The sequence below is a fragment of the Haliaeetus albicilla genome, chromosome 3, assembly GCF_947461875.1.
Source record: "Haliaeetus albicilla chromosome 3, bHalAlb1.1, whole genome shotgun sequence".
NCBI lineage: Eukaryota > Metazoa > Chordata > Aves > Accipitriformes > Accipitridae > Haliaeetus > Haliaeetus albicilla.
In genome coordinates, this window is record NC_091485.1 from 73,287,844 (window position 1) to 73,307,180 (window position 19,337).

The following is a 19,337-nucleotide window of genomic DNA, read 5'->3' on the forward strand; positions in this document are numbered from 1 at the left end:
GAAGGCAAATATGATTTTCCTTTTAGTGTGATCACAAATGCTGTCAAGTAAAGCTTTTAAAGCTTTAATTATTTATTTTAAAGTTTCTAACCCTCCTACTAACCTACCTCCATAGGAGTAACGTGTAGTAATTCAGGTAGAAGATTATTTCTAGCTTACTGCCCTTATAGCAATGCAGTTTTCTACTTCCTTATCCAACATATCAAGAAATTGCTAATAGACATATATGCCAACATTAGCTACTCCTGCTGCTGCTGAAAAGGAGGACTCAAAGGCAACACATATGACATACCCTGCTCAAGGAAAGACCAAAGAATCAATTGCTGTTGTAGATTTTTTACTACAGTAAAAATGCTTAGCAATTCCTATAGGTTGCACAGAATCATATCCTTTCCAAACTACGGTATTTATTTTTGCCAGGGTACATACATTCAGACCAGTGAAAAGTGCCAAGTTTACTTAAGCCAGAAGCCGAACCTTTTATACTCAAACACTGACAATGCCAAACAAGCTTTCTCCATGCTACAGAAGGTAAGCTCGCTCCAGAGAGAGCAAGGGAACAGAACATTGCCAAGAGCTCCTATCAACTGCTGAAAGTGATTCACTGGAGTTTTCTGGGTTATCTGTGCTGTCCTTTTTGGCTCTTGGGAAACTTGTTTTTAACTTTTCTTCCTCTGTCACTTATTAACCAATATTTAGAAATATATCACTTTGACACTAATAAGAAATTTGCATCACAGTGCTTAACGAGCCGAAACTGAATATAAATTAAATCTGATGCAACTTCCAGTGTGCTGAACCAGCAGTAATAAAAGAATTTCCTTTTAACCTCCACCAAAGAGCAGGTTTAGGGATATAAGAAAGGTGTTTACACCAAATAAAAAGCTGAGAACTTTCCTCACAGTCCCAGAAAAACACAAGTTATATTCAACTATACATATGTATCGGTATAACCACCCAAGGCTAACTTCACAACGTCAGTGTATTTATTCCCAGGCTGTAAATGCTGTCTCCTGTTGCTGGCCAGTTAAGCAAGCTGCAGATACAGAAGGACTCAAAGGTCACATGCAACTACACTAGCGTCCATTTCCCATCACTCACAAGTGTCTAAATGTATGCGGACATATATGAATGCAGCAATCAATAAATTGTTTTGCCACACTAATCCTTCCCTTGCCTTTACGGGATGTAATTAAAATGCATCAGCTGTACATGATGCCCCACTTCGACTCCCTGCGCATTACGTAACACTGCAGCACTTCACCGCTCTGTCTCACTGCGAGATTAGACATCAATTACAGTGACATGTGTCGCCTGAAGATATGCAGCATCCCAGTTTATCCAAAGCTCAATAGGGTTTTTCGTCACCACTTCTAGAATATTGGCAAATTTATAAACAAAGGCACTTCAGCTCAAATGCACTTTAAAATCCCCGTACTCAAGAGACTCTTACATATACAATAGAAAATCTTTCAGCACCAACTCGCAAGCCTGTTACTGTTAATCAACAGTGGAGCTTTTGTTGCACCGATTAACACATTAATACCTCAGAATATGACTATCTACTTATACAGCTGAATCAAATCCTAACCAAAACCTGGTGTTAACACCTATTTTTACGTCCAAGTAGAGCCAAACCTGAACTGTTAACTCTGGGTGTTCAACCCAGACTGAACTGACCCCTTCTCACTCCCTAAAAAAATCAGGTTAACGAACAACTTTTCTGTTCTGCTTAAGAAGTTTTCAATTAAAATCATACTTGCTTAATGGGGACCTATTCAATATGGGGCTGCACACAGCTGGGAAGGGGCTGCCCAGGAGCATCACAAGGCAGCGGTAGGTGCAGCCTGAGCCCTTGCTTGGGTCGTCTGGTCCTGTGCTGCTCTGCAGTGCAAAGATTTTGTGTCTCAGGGAAGCTCTGACTACCCTTCTGAACTGCTCTAACCAGCCCTCGAGGGGAGGGAGAAGCATGATTAACATAACTAAGCAAGGGCAAGACGAAGAGCACCGCTAGGACATCCCAAATTTTATGAGACCCACTCAAGGTTAAGACTTTTGAAATACCATTCTAGCAAACAATGGGCTAGAAGGCATCACCTAAACCCCTGTTCACTCCAGCAAAATTTTATTCCTGATGTGTCCGTTCTACAACACCAACCCCCAAGCCCTAGGAAACCATAAAGGATCTGGTTCACACCGCCAAACAAATGACTGGCATATATGTAGCCCAGCACGGCATCTGGTCAGTGTATCCAGGAACAGAACTTGAAAAGGAAGGCAAACAGACTTAAAAGTAGCCAAAAAAGTATTTTTTGTTGAGCAGGCAGCCAGGCAGAGTATGGTCAGCACAACATTCACACCCTTGAATTGCAAGCAGCAAAGAAAACAGTTCATTTCCAGCCTCAAGTTGCATATATTAGAAAATACAGTAAGTGCACAGCAGAGTAAAATGCAAGAAGTTCGTCTTTGCACATTGAGAAAAATCAACCTCTTCTTCCCTAATTTTTAGGCTTGACTACACACTTGGAAGCCATGTGAAAACAGTGACTCAAGAAGGTGTTTTCTGGCCTGTGTACCCTTGCAGCTACCATCTGAGATCCTTCACCTTCCCAGGGATTACTGACCAGACAGTTGATCTTTAAATTTCAGCCAGGATCACATTTGCATAGTCCTTTTAAGGGTCAGTAAATGGTGCAGGCATCTGCTTCTATAATTACCCTAAGCTGACCTAATGCAAAAAAATATAATAGCTAATAAACATTATAGGTACCTCAAACTTCATATTCTAAAAGCCATTTTTTCCAGCTAGAGATGCTCAAACTAGTCAGAGGGGAAAAAAGCTGAATTGATCCTACCTACACTCCTTAGGCCATTCAAGTCATGCAGTCTCAAAGTGCTTTACTCCCCTTTTCAATACTCAAAGCCTCTCAAAAAGCCACCATTCCCATAACAGGCTTACAAAAAGTTTATTGTTAATTGTTACTACACTGCAAAATCAACCTTCTGGCCTTTCTAAAGTCTTTAGGACTATAGGTTTGTTTATGATAGGTATAAACACTGTGTCTGCAATCATTTTTGTCACAACTGTGCTACTAGGAAGCCCTACCAGCTAAACATCAGCAAAGAACAGTAACACTGCATTCACTTTTAAATTATTTGCTATTTTAAAAGTGTTGCTGGATTATACATAAACACACTGATTCTTCTAACTCATTATTCATTGTTTACTTTAAAAAAAGAGGAATTTTGAAAATAACCCATACTAAGCTCCTAAAGAGAAACTGCATGCCTCTACGCAGTTGCCTTTATTGAGGTTAATTCCTCATGTGGCTATATCAAGAGAAACATAAATCCTATTAGCGCTTTTCCTATTTGCTTCAACAAATCAACTGCAGGTTGTAGTTTGCAGGCATGGTTTTCCATGTAGACCATTGCTCCAGGAAAAACCCTGCAGTTCACCAGTTGTTTCAACAATCTCTAGACATACGAATGCTGGTAACAGGACTATCATGCAGAGAATTTTAATCAACTGAGGGTTTCCTGACCCCCCCCCCCCAAAAAAAAAAAAGTGGTCCTCCTCTATAGCTATTTGTGCTACCAACTGCCTGCCTTGTAGGTAAAGCATTACAGAAAACCATCCTCTCAGCTGAAATTATGGGGGCTGATTAAAAAGATGGTGTTGGTGTTTATGTAGCCTGCCTCAAACTTTCCTACACGCCTTCTCCTGTAAACTTGTATGTTTTGGCTTGAACATTAACTTACATGAAACACGTTCTACACGTGTACCAGAGAGATTTAAAAGCAGAGCTGTTCTCATATTGAAGTCTTCTATGCTTTAGCTATATAAAAATTTTGATCATAGTATTTTGAGCTTGCAGGATCACACTACGAATTTGCAGACACAGGAAATTTTGGTAACTAGAGCAGAACTTAACCCCCAAGTCTCAGGCAGCACTCCAAATAACACACTGTGTCCCGGAGGAGCGGCTCCCCCACCCTTACTGAGCTGTTTAAAAATTATACAACTTCCATTTCTACATGATGGATAATGAGAGCCATGGAATCACTTTGCACCAAATAACTGGAACTGATAGTTTAGAATAAAATGTAATCACACAAGATGAAAAAGACTTCTTACTGCAGACTTTTATATGCAGTCCTTACCTGCACATGTTACATTTCACAATCAGTGAGGCTATGCATGGAAAGATAAATTTACCAATAAAATCTGAAGTTAAACAAGCAGAGCACACCAGCAAATAAGTCAGCAAACATTTCCTTTCCAAATGTGCAAATTATGAGAATTAGGCCCTCATGGGGACAAAGTAGAACAGAACTCTTCTCCAGACCACCAGACAAGTATTTTTATCATATTGTGAAAAGCAGTTTTACATCACTCTGCTTGTAACCTTTTTCTTGTCATTTGAATTTATAAGAGAATGGAACGAGTTACATACGAGTCGCAGGTCTAGTCAGCAATACAGCATTATTCAGTCATCCAACAAAAGAAACCTAAATAGTTTTTAAGTTTGAAACCTAAATAATTTTCAAGATTGAATTTGGCAGTCCTTTCATATCTGATGGCAAGGAAGTTGTACCAAACCCCTCTCCTGAAGGTTACAGCTTAAAAACATTTGAAAACTTATTTTAAACACATTTGCCATGTCAATGAGGTAGGAATCTATAGTGCAGAAAAAATAACCTTCCCCTTCATTTATCTGAATAACCTCTCACAGATGGTGACTGCTATCCAAACGAATGGAGTCCCTGGCACAAGATTTATGACCCATGACTTTGACTACTTCAGAGAAGGGGGAAGCACTTGCTGGACTACTCCTTAATTAAATTACAGAGAAAGAGGCACCCTCAGCTTTTTAACTGATTATATAATCTTATTTTCTCATTCTATCCCCAAATATCCTGAAACGTTCCCCATGCACTTCTTGAGCTTCTCCACTGTTATACAGCGTGTCTGTATCTGGAGAGAACCAGCAAACCACTAGGGAAGGGATGTCAAGACTGCTGCTCACCAGAGGTCACTAGCAATAACCTCTGAGATGCTAGCCAGTTCAGGTTTGAAAACTGTGTTTCTTGCCTACTGTTATTTGTTGAACCAAAAAAAGGAAAGAAAAATTTTTAAACTCGGTTTTCATTTCAGACAGATAACAGTTTCCTTCTGCTCTTATTTAAAGTCATATAAAGTAAGCATCATTCGATTTATGTTGCAAAGGCATTAATATTAGGAATATATCCCTTAGTAAAAAAACCCAAACCCTTCAAATAAGCACTTTTTCTAAAGAGGCAGATATAGTGCAGAACCACTACGGAAATGATAAACTGACACCAAAGTCTAGCAACCAGAAACCTATTTTTGTAAAGTTTTTGGAATAATGATTCAAGGGGAAAAAGGAGCAGAACACAGTGCATCTGTTCTTCATTTCTGTTGTAGCTTGGAACAAAACACCAGATCAGATGTTTCCAAGGTTGCAGCAGCATCCTATCACTACATAAATTGTTTAATTTGCATCTGAGTATGATAAACAATCATTTAAGTCACCTGATATAGTCCATATAAGACAGCAGGTATGCCTGTAATGACTCTTCCTTGCCAGAAAAAGTCTGGCTTGGTAAGACACTATGCCTGACTTTCCAAATGAGGCAAGGAAAACACAGTGAATGCTGCAACTGTATTCACTACAACTAATTAACCCTGGTAAACAATCATTTATCTGAATACCCAAGGCATTTTGTTGGGTTTAGCTGTGTGAAGATTTCTCCTAAAGTGTCAAAGTTTAATACTAATTTTAGAATATGTAATTTAATGTTAATTTTCCTGCCACCTACATGAACTCTGAAGTGTGTGAAATTGATCTCCATTCTCCAAAGAAATACTTTAATTTCCAGAAGTGTCCAGATATAACATTTCTAAGAGGTATTAAAACACCTCCAGATCAAGAGCTCTTTTAAAGTCAGCAGGATATTTTGGGAATTTGCAGATTATCCTGGGGAGCCTCAATTCTGATAGACTGAATTATAGAAAGACTATTGTTTACAGAGCAGCACAACTGATAAAAGGAGGAAATTCATGTTTTTAAACAGTCTATACATGAGAACACATAGAAAATGATTCAGCTCAGTTTATCACTTGAGCCAGAAAGAACATAAATCAGGATCTAGAGGAGGATAGAAATTCAAGGTTAAGACGATCTGAGCAGAAGCTATACAAAATTTATCGGCATATTAAAAGAGATTGCACTGCCTCACGGTGGGACACTTGCCAAAGACGAAACTGATACTGAGGACAGAACCAGGCCACTGTACGGACTGATCCTTTCTATTCATCACTCTCCACGTCAGCACTTCCATGGGGAAAAGTAGTCTTGCTCTGGAAGCGTGGTAAGGCTTCTTGAGCTGGGTGTGGAAGCCGTTTCTGAAGACTGCCTGCCACAGTAATATCTATGTTTCGACATTACTTTATTGCCACAGTTCTGGCTTCCAGGTAATTCAGTCTCTGTTTGCAAAAAGTTTGCTTCACTAAAATGCTTTTTACTTCGTAAAGTAATCTGGAGGTAGATGACGAAGTTGCAATTCTGGCATTCAATGGCTGTACCTCCGAAGTTTAAGCTCATCTGACTTTTCTCCAGAGTCTCCCTCCAGCTACTATGCAAAATGTTTGCAGGGTCACGGGCAGGAGTGCCTGAGCAGTTCCAGCTGCCCAGGACCCGTGTCTTCACAAAACATCAGCTCTGTCCTCACACGGAGCACTCCTCACAGCCCAGTGGGATGGCATCTGACTTTGCTGTAGAGCAGTGTAATGCAGCAGTCACCCTTCCCTAGATACAACAGACTTAGACTCAAATCCTTCTGTTTACCCAATCCCAAGAAGGTATTTGCATCCAGATCTTTACTTTTCAGAACACCACATGGACACAGGACATTTCAAGGTTGAAACAACTTTATAAAGCACCTACTTTACAAAGGGATTCAATACAAATAGAGACAGCCGAGACGGATGCTACAGTGACAGCAGTTATTTAGAAGACCTACTTTCATGAGCTTGTACGCTATTTTACACAAAGTGGAACAGTTTCCACTGACAGCAACTGGAAGGGGAAACCTCATTTGCTAGACATCCTCCCCAGCAGTGGGAATGTGGATTACACATTTTTCCCCGAATGAGGGGTGACGATAAAGGACTCTAATCTCTTCTCCGTTTCAAAGCACAAGTGGAATCACCTACCAGGTCTAGCAGCACTTGTTAAGTACTTCAGTGCTCTTGCCAGCCACTTCCTACCCATCACTGCCCCAGCTAAAAGTCTCTCCCTCTCCTTTGCTACCTACTCACCCTATTCTTTGCAGAGTTTAGGCTTTCAGGTAATTCTGACTGTGGGCAAGTTATGCTTGCTTGTCTGATGAAAGCCTTTTAAATCCTATTTATTTCTGTAGAAAAAACAAGTTGTATTCAATTTACATGCTCTGCATCTACTACACTGCAAAAAATCCACCATGAGGCTCCCCAACTGAAGATCACCAAGTGTTAATACAGTATATTGCTGGGTTTATCTACTCATGGAAAAATCTGCATCTGTGCTGCTTTGTGCCCACCGTTACTCAAGACTTCGGAGAGAAGAATATGTTTGAGTGACATAGCTATTACAGATTTATCCAAATCAATGTAAATAAAATCTATGACCTGGTTTTCCCTGTTTAGTTAAATAGACTTGTATTAAATTTTATTGTCAAACTGAATCAGCAGCTCAAAACTTTTTCAATATTTTCTTGCAAAATAGCCTGCAGGAAGCATATCTGAAACCTTCTCAACTGTTGTTTGGTTCAAAGAGGATGATTAAAATGGAGTCCCAGAGGGTGCATCACAACAGAAATACTGTTGCAACAAGCACACAGGAGACTCTGATGAGAATAGAGCTTAAGGGGCTGCAGCTTTGACAATCCTCTTGAAGCAAGCTTTATTAAAGCATTACGTGATTTGGCAACAGCCTGTTGACATTCTTTTCATTTCAAAAGTGGCCTTAATTTTATTTCCTTGAAAAGTAAGACTCCTGCTCACTAAGGAGTTCTCAGCCATTCCCCTTTCATAACCTGTTTCACAATCCACGTTCAACAGAAAACCATTTATTTGAGTCTTGGCATTGCAAGTTTCAAAAGTTGGGTGCCCAAATCTTGGTTCTGCATCTGCAAGTCTCCACCACCAGAACCCCATCCAAAGAGCTGAAAGGTTTCTTTTTACAGTAAAGAGGAGGCAATTGCCTGCTGGAAAATTGCCCTGGTGGCAATTACTTCGTAATCAAGAGCATGGAAGCACTATCGTGTTTCACCTGTTATCACTATGGCAAAGTTACCTCTCGGTCAGAGTTGAGGGTCAAACTCAAATTCTGAGCAGAAAACTGAAACGCAGCTGTTGTGCGTGCACATACACTCACCAGTTCACCTGACATCTTGCTCTCCTAGAGGGTGTTTAGACAGAAGTATAAAAAGATGTGGGCTGTGTAAATTTGGCTGAGAGTATGTGGGTGGAAAGCAGATTAAGAGGAAGGGTTTTGGCTAGGAAAGAGGTTGTGTAAAGGTGCATATTTAAAACCACTCAATTTTAGCATATTTTCAGGAGGCTGAAGTCTGTTCCTACTTCTCCCATCCTTTCCCCACTACCCACAGGAAATCTTAGTAAGGAAGCACTAAAATTACAGGGATCCTGTAGTTCCTTCAGTCCTGTACCTGCCCCCTTCTACTCCAGAGCTGCCCTTCAAAGCAGAAGAAAACATATAGGCTTGTCTTGGCTACAGCAAGGTGGCTCCAATATGTGTGAGAGGGAAGAACTGCAAGACAGTTCAGTGACCCAATGTTAAAAGAGAAGTAAAAAGCACATTTATAGTAGACTGAAAGAAAATTTAAAAGCTATTGACTGATATGCAAGTTAAAACAAAAAACCCTTCTTATAATTTAGTGGGCATGGTTGATGGTTGGACTCAATGATCTTGAAGGTCTTTTCCAACCTAAATGATTCTATGATTTAGTATAGTCCCATAACCAGTTCACCACTATTAGCCTGTAGCAGCATTATTAACTGGTCCTTATTTCTACTGCTTTACTAGATCTCCTTGGGGCAGAAGAGAACAAGAGATTTGGGAAAGAAGAGGAACACAGATGTCAAAGTACTCCTAAGTCATACCAAAATGTTTAGTCTCTCTTAAACCTTGGGTACTCAAGATAAAAAGGAGACAGCATGCTGGACAGCAAAGATTTACTGGTAGAAAGAAGCATCTACGTAAGGGTAAAGATGTCCATTTCCTTCTTAGGAAGTGATTATTTTTGGAGGCCTCAAGCTCTTTCCACAAATCACAGACTAAAATGTCTATTGCTGCAGAAAACAAAAAAGAAGGATTTGAGCAGAGATGACAATGAAATAAAAAAATGCTTTTAAACCTCCATCCTTATATAAGAGCTGACAGTCTGCATTTTTATACACTTTGCTTTGTCTTGCAGCATGCCTTTTCTATTGATCCACAGTTCTCAGACCTGTTAGCGTTTCTTGCATGTCATATATGGTCACTTGCACTAACCTCAGATCACACAAGCTCTCAAAAGGAAAACTTCTGAGGATTCATAGTAGTGTTTTCACACACAGTTTTTACTGCGAACACTCTTTATGCTAGGGGGGAAAAAAGGTATTAACATTCCAATAGTAAACAATTAAAAGATCAAGTACTTTTGTTAAAGATTTTGAATGGGAGAAAACAGCACCAGAGCAAGTATGAGACTTATTTTAGAAGTAGCTTCTTCAGCAGATCTTACTCAGCCAAAAAAAAAGGGGAACAAGAAGTTACCTCCTGCTAAGTAATAGGAAACACGTTTTATGCCATGGGAGAAGGCTCTGAATTCCTTCGCACTCAACTTCCCTTTCCTAGTAAGGCTATTTATCCAAAGTCACACAGTCTGTATAATCCCAAAGCCAGCATGAATCCTCATGTTACCCCAGCTGAAAATCTGCCATGTGTTATCAGTTGTGCCTCTGAAGGCCAGAGTCAGTGTTACTTAAACAAAAACAGAACATTGATATAAAAAAAGCCCTGTAAGTAACAGTTACTGCACAACTGCCAGACCACGTGGCATTTGCCTTGATATGAAAATAAAGCATGTGCTCCTACTGCCCCAGGATTAGAAAAATCTTAATAGTTGCATAGCATCTTTCTTTTAAAGGTGCCTTAAACATATCCTTAACCAAACCTTCCACTAAGGACTACATGTGTTCAAAAAACATGCTGCTAGTGATTTGAGGTCAAAAGATATTTTATGTAAGAGAACAGAGATACATGATATGAAAGCCTTACTGACCTGCTTGTTGGTTAAAAAAAGAACAGTAAAATTAGTCTTACACAACCCTGTAGTGGGCATAAAACTAGTCAATAAATAAAAAAGGATGGGTGGGGGAGGTTTTATAGGGCAATTAACATGTGCCTCAGGCACAATATTTGCAGTTTTATACATTCCACCACTGGAGATGTGAATACAAACTTTACATGATCTTAAAGACTAACTTCAAAGCTAACAAGGCTGAAAAATGTATTTAAGTGTTTTGTTCTTCTAGGTTTTCTGGATCCACCGTAAATTCAGTTCTTGTCCTTAGGTTAGCCACGTTACAGTCCCCTCTTGGGACAGGTCAGCTCTCAAGCCATTCATTCTTCCAAGGAGGAATTCAGATCCTGCAATTCACTCTCAGCATCAAATGCAGCTACGTCTGGGAGCCCAGATGAAGCTGGATTGTACAGGAATTTAACTTTGAGAGTCAAAGAGCAGGTTACAGCAACTCAAACAGTTTCTTCCTGGTTAGACAAGGTAAAGTAAGGCACAACTCAAATGGTAAGATGCAGTTTTGTAGAATGACAATTATAAATACATATAGCCTTCACATAAATGTAACCTCTGGCAGAGATGAAGAATAAACTTGACTACTTGAGCTGAGGTGAAATAAAGTCAGTGCTGCTTTACGTTGAAGAGCTTCCTTGCCTGTGACAGTTTTTTCAGCCAGTCAGCCTTTTTTTCCACTCGAATTACAGGCAGCCTCCAAAAGCTCATCCAATCCCTTTGTTCCATTCTCCCCCACCACATCTTTAAGGTTTTTAGATTTCCTTTGATCTCGGGCTTAGCCTTAGGAAGGCTATCCCCTTCCACACTGTATTGAGTCAGCAATTGATACCTTAATTCCTTTGAAGAAACATACCTAGAAGCTAACTTATCTATAACATTTCATGCTTGGTTTCTAAATACATCTCCATAATCTCCTCTTTACCTACATGCATTCTTCTCAGACAGGTATCAACACTAAATTTCAATGGGGAGATTCACTACTTCATACTAAAAGTTCACTCTATAATATTAAATCTCTTCAGCATAATGACTTCTCAGCTACCACTTTGAGATTTCTCAGAATCAGCAGTTTGAATTACTGCTTAACACATTTTTTCCATACTGGCAATTTCACATGAACTAGATTTCAAGACCCTTTAAGCATGGGCTGCTAAGCTTTAGGCTGGAAGAATTTTGAATGTTAGATAATTTTTTTTTCCTGAGATATTATGTCTAAATGCTTTGACTGAGAAATGACAGCCCAAACCGCCAAACAGCTTTTCTACGTGTATGAGACACATAGGAAACATGTCTCATGTGAGACATGAGCAACTGCAGTATCTTGCTGACTGGAAAGCATATGAGAGAAGTAATTTCTTTTCCAAATAAAAATAACGTATGGTGTTCTGCTCTGCTTAGCTCAGCCTTTCTCTTTATTAAAATCTATTAATTAGCACTGAAATACACAGTTTCCAGAAATGCTATTCCTTGGTGTTATTGCCTAAAAAGAATACCATGCTCAGGGTTAAGCTTAAAATGACCAACTTCAATATTTAATGCTAGACTAGCTAATGTTTACTACAAGAGCCCATTAGCTCTCACAGCAAAACAGCGTAATGCCATCACAGATAGGCACTCAGATATGAAATGCATAAGAGTCAAGGCTATTCCTGTACTGTACCAGAGAAACATCCCCAAATTTAAGTGACATTATAAAGGTAGGCAGCACACATGTAAACTGTTCATGTTTTTCCTTATTTAAATGTACATAGTTTCTTTTTAAAAGCACTAGTGTAATATATTTAATTTATGCAGGAGAATGAGGAACAGTTCCGGTGCTGACAGTCACTTCTGTGCCTATTAACTATTCATAAAACACTCAATAGCACTGGAAAGAGCCTTTGAAGCAACAGTAAAGGCTTGGCAAAGCTTTTATCATATTAAATATAAAACATGAAACTTCATGTTTACAGCTACCACTACTCATTAGTCAGACAGCAAGTTTTTCATGCTGAAAGCAGCAGCCACCCCAAGTCACGAGAGTACAGATTTTTTTCTTCCATAGTCCTAATGGAACAGGCACATGGATCCCACCTTTCAGAAGAACTAAAATGGATTTACTGGTTCGTGTTACAACCCAAATTGTGCTTGCATTACAACTGAAATAATCTAAAATTACCAAATTATGTTATTGTTTAAAGTGTTAACAGAAGCCATGTATTCTAATTTCATTGGACAAGTTTCTTCAAAAAGCTATCAGTTTCTCTAAGTTTACACTATACCGGTCATCAGTTTCTCCTCACTTTTTTCACTCAAAATCCCTTGCAAATTTAAAATGTACCCAAATTTTCCACAAACAGTTATAAACTGGAAGTAGTTTTAGAGATTCAATCCTTAGAAGCCAAGTTTAATGATGGAAGAAAATACACTGTCATTTATAAACAATAGCAGGGACTTTAATTCCCTCTCACAGATAAGCAGCATTAAGTACCAGATGTTTCAGAAGACAAAGGCCTCATCCTGCTCCTATGGAGTTTACAATACATAGCTGTAATGTGACAGGGGAAGCAAACAGTAGTGTTAATGCACAGAACATACTCAAGACTAATACAAAACCACTCAGTTTCTCAAAAACCTTGGACTGATGAACAAGTAAACCTAGAGTGCTGAAGGTGCTGACAGTTCATTTTCTAGTAAAGTTTTAATGCTGTCTAGGAGGAACTGCTGATTGAACGGGTCTCTAAAAAAGGTTAATGAAGATTTCTAGATACCAAAACTTGTGAAAGTGCCAACTAATATAATCTGAAGTCAGCCTGCCACTTCTTATATTTGGCATATTTTTATATCCTCCAAATTCTTCTAAACAAGTTAGCTGCTTCATTTTGAATTCTTAAGCTGCAGATAGCAAGAAATCAAAGATCAAGTTAGAATTAAAAAAAACATGTAATATGTATTTGGCTTGTTCTTGTTGCTAAGCTACTAAAGCACAGTTATGACTACAAGGCTGTTACAGATTTGTAGCTGCATTTCTGACAACGCAATGTAACATAAATCTCAGCATAGCAATAAAGACAAAGATTAAAAGTCACAAATCAGAACTTATTTCGGTAGGGGCATAGCAACTCAGGCACTTCCAGACCCTTCCAATTCCCAGTATGCATCGATCCAAGCAGCTCTCACTGCTGCCTGTAGTTCTTAAGAATTTAAAACTTCGGGAAATTTAAACACATCAAGAATACAACCACTGCTGAATGGAAAGGGACTATCCAAAGGACTATCTCCTCCAGTTGCTGAAATCTTGTGGCTTACGGAACGAGTAGGACAGGCCGTTCATCTGCCATGTCATAACTACACCTCTGATCCAGGGTACACAAACAGCTAGGAAAGCCAAATACCTGCAAGCAGAAAGTGCGTAACATCAACATGCCTATGGTTTTAATGGTGGTCTCCGGTAAGACTCTTGGATGATTTCAGTGACCAAAGTTTTCTCCAAGATATAGAACACAAGCACACACCATAAAGCTTAGTTGTTAATATTCAACATAGATCTGTAAAGAAGTCTTTTTTGCATACTCAAAAGGCTTCTGGTTCTTCCATTTATTACAAGCAAAGTTAGTTGGTTGAGTCATCACACTTCCCCATGTGCCACTTCTGAAATATAGTTTCTCAAGCCAATTTAATCTCACAGAAAACAACTGAACATTGCTTTTACCAAAACAAGCAGCAAAGGGAATATTACAGCAGTTTGACAGCTATATGCAACCCCTTCCAGTGAGGAATAAATATAGCTCATGTTGAGGCAGACAGATGTTGAGGTTGATAAAGGTAAACAGAACCATGTAAGAGGTAATTACCAAAGAGGCTAGATAAGTCACCCATGAATAACTTAACCCTTCGGTGAATCCAACATTGTTAATTCCCCTGCAGAGGGAACATGAGCCAGAGCACAAAAGATTTCAATTAGTTCCCAAAGCACTAACATTCATAACCAGCTACCTCCATTTCTTATCTCTATGGCATGGATCATCATCATTGCAACCCGACAGCCTTTTGTATCGCTTCGTTGATTTGCCAGCTTTTCTAGAAGCGAAAGCTCTTTTCTTTCCTTCCCCCAAATCCCAATGTTATTTTGGTCACTGGGGTTAGGGAAGGAAGGGAAGAGATATTTCTCAATTATCTGGAGGAAACAGATCTGCTAGAAGAGATCACAAAAGAAATGTAAACTAGTAGACTGGTCAGTAATTAAGAGGACAGTTTATTTACACTGTCTGACCTTACTCTATAGTAAGGTAAAGTCAGCTTAGCCAGCTATACATTTTAAACATCCAAGTGCCAGCACAAACAAGAAAGTCAACAAAAAAGGACAGGTCACTTACAAAACTGGGGGTCTTCCCCATGCAAAGTAGGATGCAAGTTTTTGCATTCATGGTAGACAGTAATTGAACCAACGCCACTAATACAAATTACTTGCATGTCTAAATCTCAACTTACCCAAAAGACAAAACCTCAAAATGAGTTATGGACATTATAAACATTCCTAGATGAAGTTGCATGTGTTTTACTAAGCAGGGCAGTTTGATCAGAAAGCTCCTATTTGGGAAACACTTACCTATTTTAACTATGCCACCAATAGATCCAAAAAGGACATTTGATGAGTTCTGAAAATGAAAATTTTCAGGAAAACTTGGAGGCATAACTCATCAGCATCTCTCATGGCACTAACTGCACTGATTGACCCCTTTGTTGATTCAAAATAAACCAACTAGTAACTTCACATGAAAACACATTTTTAACTATAGGAAGACTGCGTGAAAGAATTTGTACATTACATGCATACAAGTTCAATCTCTTATGCCCTTTTGTCATATCAAATATAAAAATACAGATGTTTCATTTGAGATGCTAACCTTGAAATTTTTAAACAATGTTGTAAAAAGTATTCAATGAACATTATTTTAGAGTTGTTTTTGAGTGCTTCTGTTTGGCCAAAACTGAGCATGCTGTAAGGCACAACTGCATGTATGAGCCAAAGCAAACATTAGCAAACATAGAATATGCATATATTATATATACACTTATACAGTGCACACACATAGTTGATTTATTCATTCATGGAAGCACACTCAGTCTGGTACTTCCATTCAGTTTCATGTAATATTTTCTGAGATCTGATAGAGAACATGATTTTCTGGATTTGATAAAGGTAATACCAGATACTGTTAATACTGTAAACAGTTTATTGGAAACCTAATTACAGTACTCGCCATGAAATTTTAACACTGTCTACTCCTATTCTAAACCTCACTACCCCCCCATTATTATCTAAAGCTACCAGTATCATGGTTTATTCATATCTATTCATGTGTTATAAGCTAGACAGATTAATCACATAAAATGAGACTCACTAGTTGTTTGAAATAAATGCAGTATTTCACTACTAGTTGGAAAAGCCAATTTATCTGTATATTCTGAAGTACTGTAACCTGAAGCATTTCTCCATAAAAAAAGCTTCGTTGCAATCCTAACGTTGTTTCTAGGACACTTAGCTTTTAGTAAAGAAGTTTGGACTTAAATCAGGTTAACATTTTTACAGAGGGAAGCAACATTAGACAGAAGATGAATGCATATAGAAATCCTTCCCACTTAAACATGGTCATACAATTGAACCTGTGGCACAGCCAATAACAAAAAAACCCAAAATCCTTTTTACCTTGTGTATTTTTAGTTGGCATTAAAAATCTTCCACTTCCCTCTTCCTCTGACTTCAATCAATGCAAAGATACAGAAAGTTTCGATTAACAGAAATGAGAATCACTTACCAATTTGTAACAATACCGGTGTTACCAAAGCTGTCTCCATGGCATAACAAAATTCCCTGCCAAACATTACTGCACCATGCATCACCCACAGGCGTATTGGTATCCGGTCTATGGATCCTTCACTAATGGTCTCCTCCCTACTTTCATTCTCCTTGTTCTCTGGTTTCTGAAGCTGTGCCACAGGTAGATCTTGAACTTGCATAGATTCCGAGTCAGCATTCTGGGGAGCCATTTTCATTACCATAAAAAATATATATTTGTTATATCTATATAAATAATACTACCATAACTCCACGAAGAAGTTAGGGTGTCTTCTCTTTCAGCTTCTGTTCCTCAGGCAAGTAATGCTTATATTCCTCTTGTACAAACAGGTATCTTGCAACTTCTTGTATATATATGAGACATTAAGAACGAAAAGCTATTTGGTAGGAATTTCAACATATGGCTTGCTGGTTTACTGTGAGTTAGAGTTAAAAATCCATAATTGCCATTCAGTTAATACCAGTTTCATAATTATTATTGAAGAAGTGCTGAAGTTGTTATTCTTGCTACAGAGAGGTGGAAAGGCGACACAAAGAGGTGCTCCACTGTTAATCCCCATCGAGTGGCTGATTAATCTGCAACAAAAAGCAAGCATTTAAAAATTTCAATAGCGTTTTCCAGGATATTGTGCCACCCCCCTTAACCATATACCCCATTTCCTGCTTAATGCTTTCCATTGTCCTTGCCTAGTGTAGGGTCTTTTATTGCACATTCCCTCCTACCTCTAGACTTTCCATTGAAATGCAGTTACTCCTCATATTTAAATGATGCCTTACTCCTAAGTTCCTCCAGTTTGTGGTCTTACATGAAGCCACAGAAGAATATATCAGTGTATTTGTCCAAGATCCTCAGAACATCGAGAACAAGACTAACAAATTCTGGGAAATTTAATGCAGGTTCCATTTCAGAAACAGCGTAGGATATTCCAGTACTATGCCAGGAAGATGATTCATCGATTACCATTTACTCACTGGCCACACAGACATCTCCGTTTAAACTTTTGGAACTTGCCAGTTACTTTGCAGTAACCATCACACCATCTTATAATGAAGATACTCCTCAAGCAAGCATGAGCAAAAATTAGCCATTAGGAATATAACTTTAAGGATTGATATTTAAACATTTAAACTTCTAATGAAGATATATACAGCATATGCATCCATCTTCACTTTCTGCACACAAGACCGGAGCATCTTACTCCCACATCCTATGACGCTTCTGAAGTCCACGAAAATAGAACGGTACAGTATCTTCCAACATACTTTAAAATTACTAAAATATATTCCAACCAGGTAAGACAAGCTTCTCCTGTATTTCCCCCTCCTTTGCACCACAGAAAGTCTAAGCAGACGTACATACTGTACCATGTCAATCAAAATGTGTTTAAGCACTTAGGAGAAAAAAAGAAAGCATTTTATAAAAAGTCAGATTACATAATGTTTGTACTAGAAGTGTGACTGAACTCGTATCCCAGGACAAAACCCCTCGGGGTACGGTTCCACAACATGCTGGCTTTGGCAGCAAAACCGCCCTAAGAAGTCCCCACACTGCAGCTCCCTGCCCCTTCAGTTGTGGCAACGAAAACTCTTTGTGGGCTAGAGCATAAACCAGATCATTAAGCGGTGAACCTAAAAATGAGCTCTAAGAAAAAAATGACATATTTGGGGTTTAAAGCACATCACAACAGCAACTTTGTTTCAGCATGAGCCCACACGCTGCTCTGGAAGTGCAGCAGAGGAACATCACCTTGAGAACTCCCTCCAGCTGATACCTTCCTTCCAGCTGTACCCCCAGTGGGTTTATTGCATGTATTTTGTTCTTCCATTCAAAAGCATCTTTTTGGGTCTGGGCTTTTTCTCCTCCCAGGCTCCCCAAGATTACTGGAGTTCTCTGATTTGATCACCTCAATAACAACTTAATAATATAATTTGCTTTTGAGCTAGTCAAACCTTTAAATCATGAGAGAAGTTAAAATAACTTCCTGAACTCAAGTGCTATAAACTGAGGCTTAAGTTCAAAGTTTTAATCTATAAGCATTAAATAGCTCAGAACAGAAGGACTTGAGAAAGCATTACTCCACCCTCTCAGAGTAACAGGAAGAATTGAGATGCACTGCCTGGGATTATTGAATTACGGCACACACACAGGTACTTATTCAAGTTCTTCATAAGCATGTTGCTTTTATAGAGGTTTTTGTTTCCACCAGACAGGGTTTGGATTTGCTAAGCTCCTGCATGCAGCAGAGTTCATTTACCTCATTCCAGTAGTTACTGCAGTACTGAACTCACATCAGGAGGCGAAAGGATGTGATTCTCTTACCTTGCTTTAGCGTCTGAGGTTTCAACTCAATCCTTCAAGGGCTATTAGTTTATCAAATATGAAGTTAAGTACTGTATGTATTAAAAAACACACATCCACTTTTCATAACACAAGTTCTGGGTGAGTAAAACCTACAAAATACAGGTTCCAGAGTAGCAGCAATTATTTTAATTACAGACTAGTCATAAGATGTTTAATTGCTGGCAGACTCAGGCAAAATTACATTCAGTAGAATTTAAAAGTTTACATATCAGCTCTTATTATTCAGAAATCACTCAGAACGTGTGTTGTATTACAGACTAAAGGTCATAGATAACACTCTTGTACAAGATGGCTTTAAAGTCTCTAGCATTTTCTTATGCGTAATTTCCCCTCCTGTCACTGTCTGTGAAGGATTTAACTCAATTTCCCTAAACACCTCGTTTAATACGCAGTTACAGAGTAGCAGAATGAGGCAGGGAGAGGAAGGCAGTTCATCACACCAGAATGTTTTATGATGCATTGGGGCAGCCAGCATACGCAAGCAGGATGACACCAGGCTGGGAGCATTTGTTACTGGAAAGGATAAAGAGGCAGGACGAAAGAGGCTATCTGAGATTTAGCCCATTTGAGCAAGACCCTTAAGGGATGACTGAAAAAGTTATTCTTAAAGTGGAAGATGATGGGGAGTGATCAGATAATTTAAGAGACAGGAATAATGGATGATAGATAGAGGTAGACTTTGAAGCTGTAATTGACGCAGATAAGAAGAACAGTATATTTTAAACATGCCAGAAAAAGCAGTTACAGTATTCA

The 19,337-nt window shown here is 38.8% G+C and overlaps 1 protein-coding gene across 6 annotated transcripts in view; it reads right to left on the reverse strand.

Annotated features, from left to right (window-relative positions):
• SLC45A4 (solute carrier family 45 member 4) overlaps positions 1-19,337 on the reverse strand; it is a 90,088-nt gene that overhangs the window by 22,848 nt on the left and 47,903 nt on the right. For all 6 annotated transcript variants that reach the window (XM_069780141.1, XM_069780142.1, XM_069780143.1 and 3 more), the window contains one exon: positions 16,182-16,798. In XM_069780141.1, coding sequence (XP_069636242.1) covers positions 16,182-16,425 — 244 coding nt within the window. In that variant the 5' untranslated portion in view covers positions 16,426-16,798. The remainder of the gene's footprint in view (positions 1-16,181; positions 16,799-19,337) is intronic.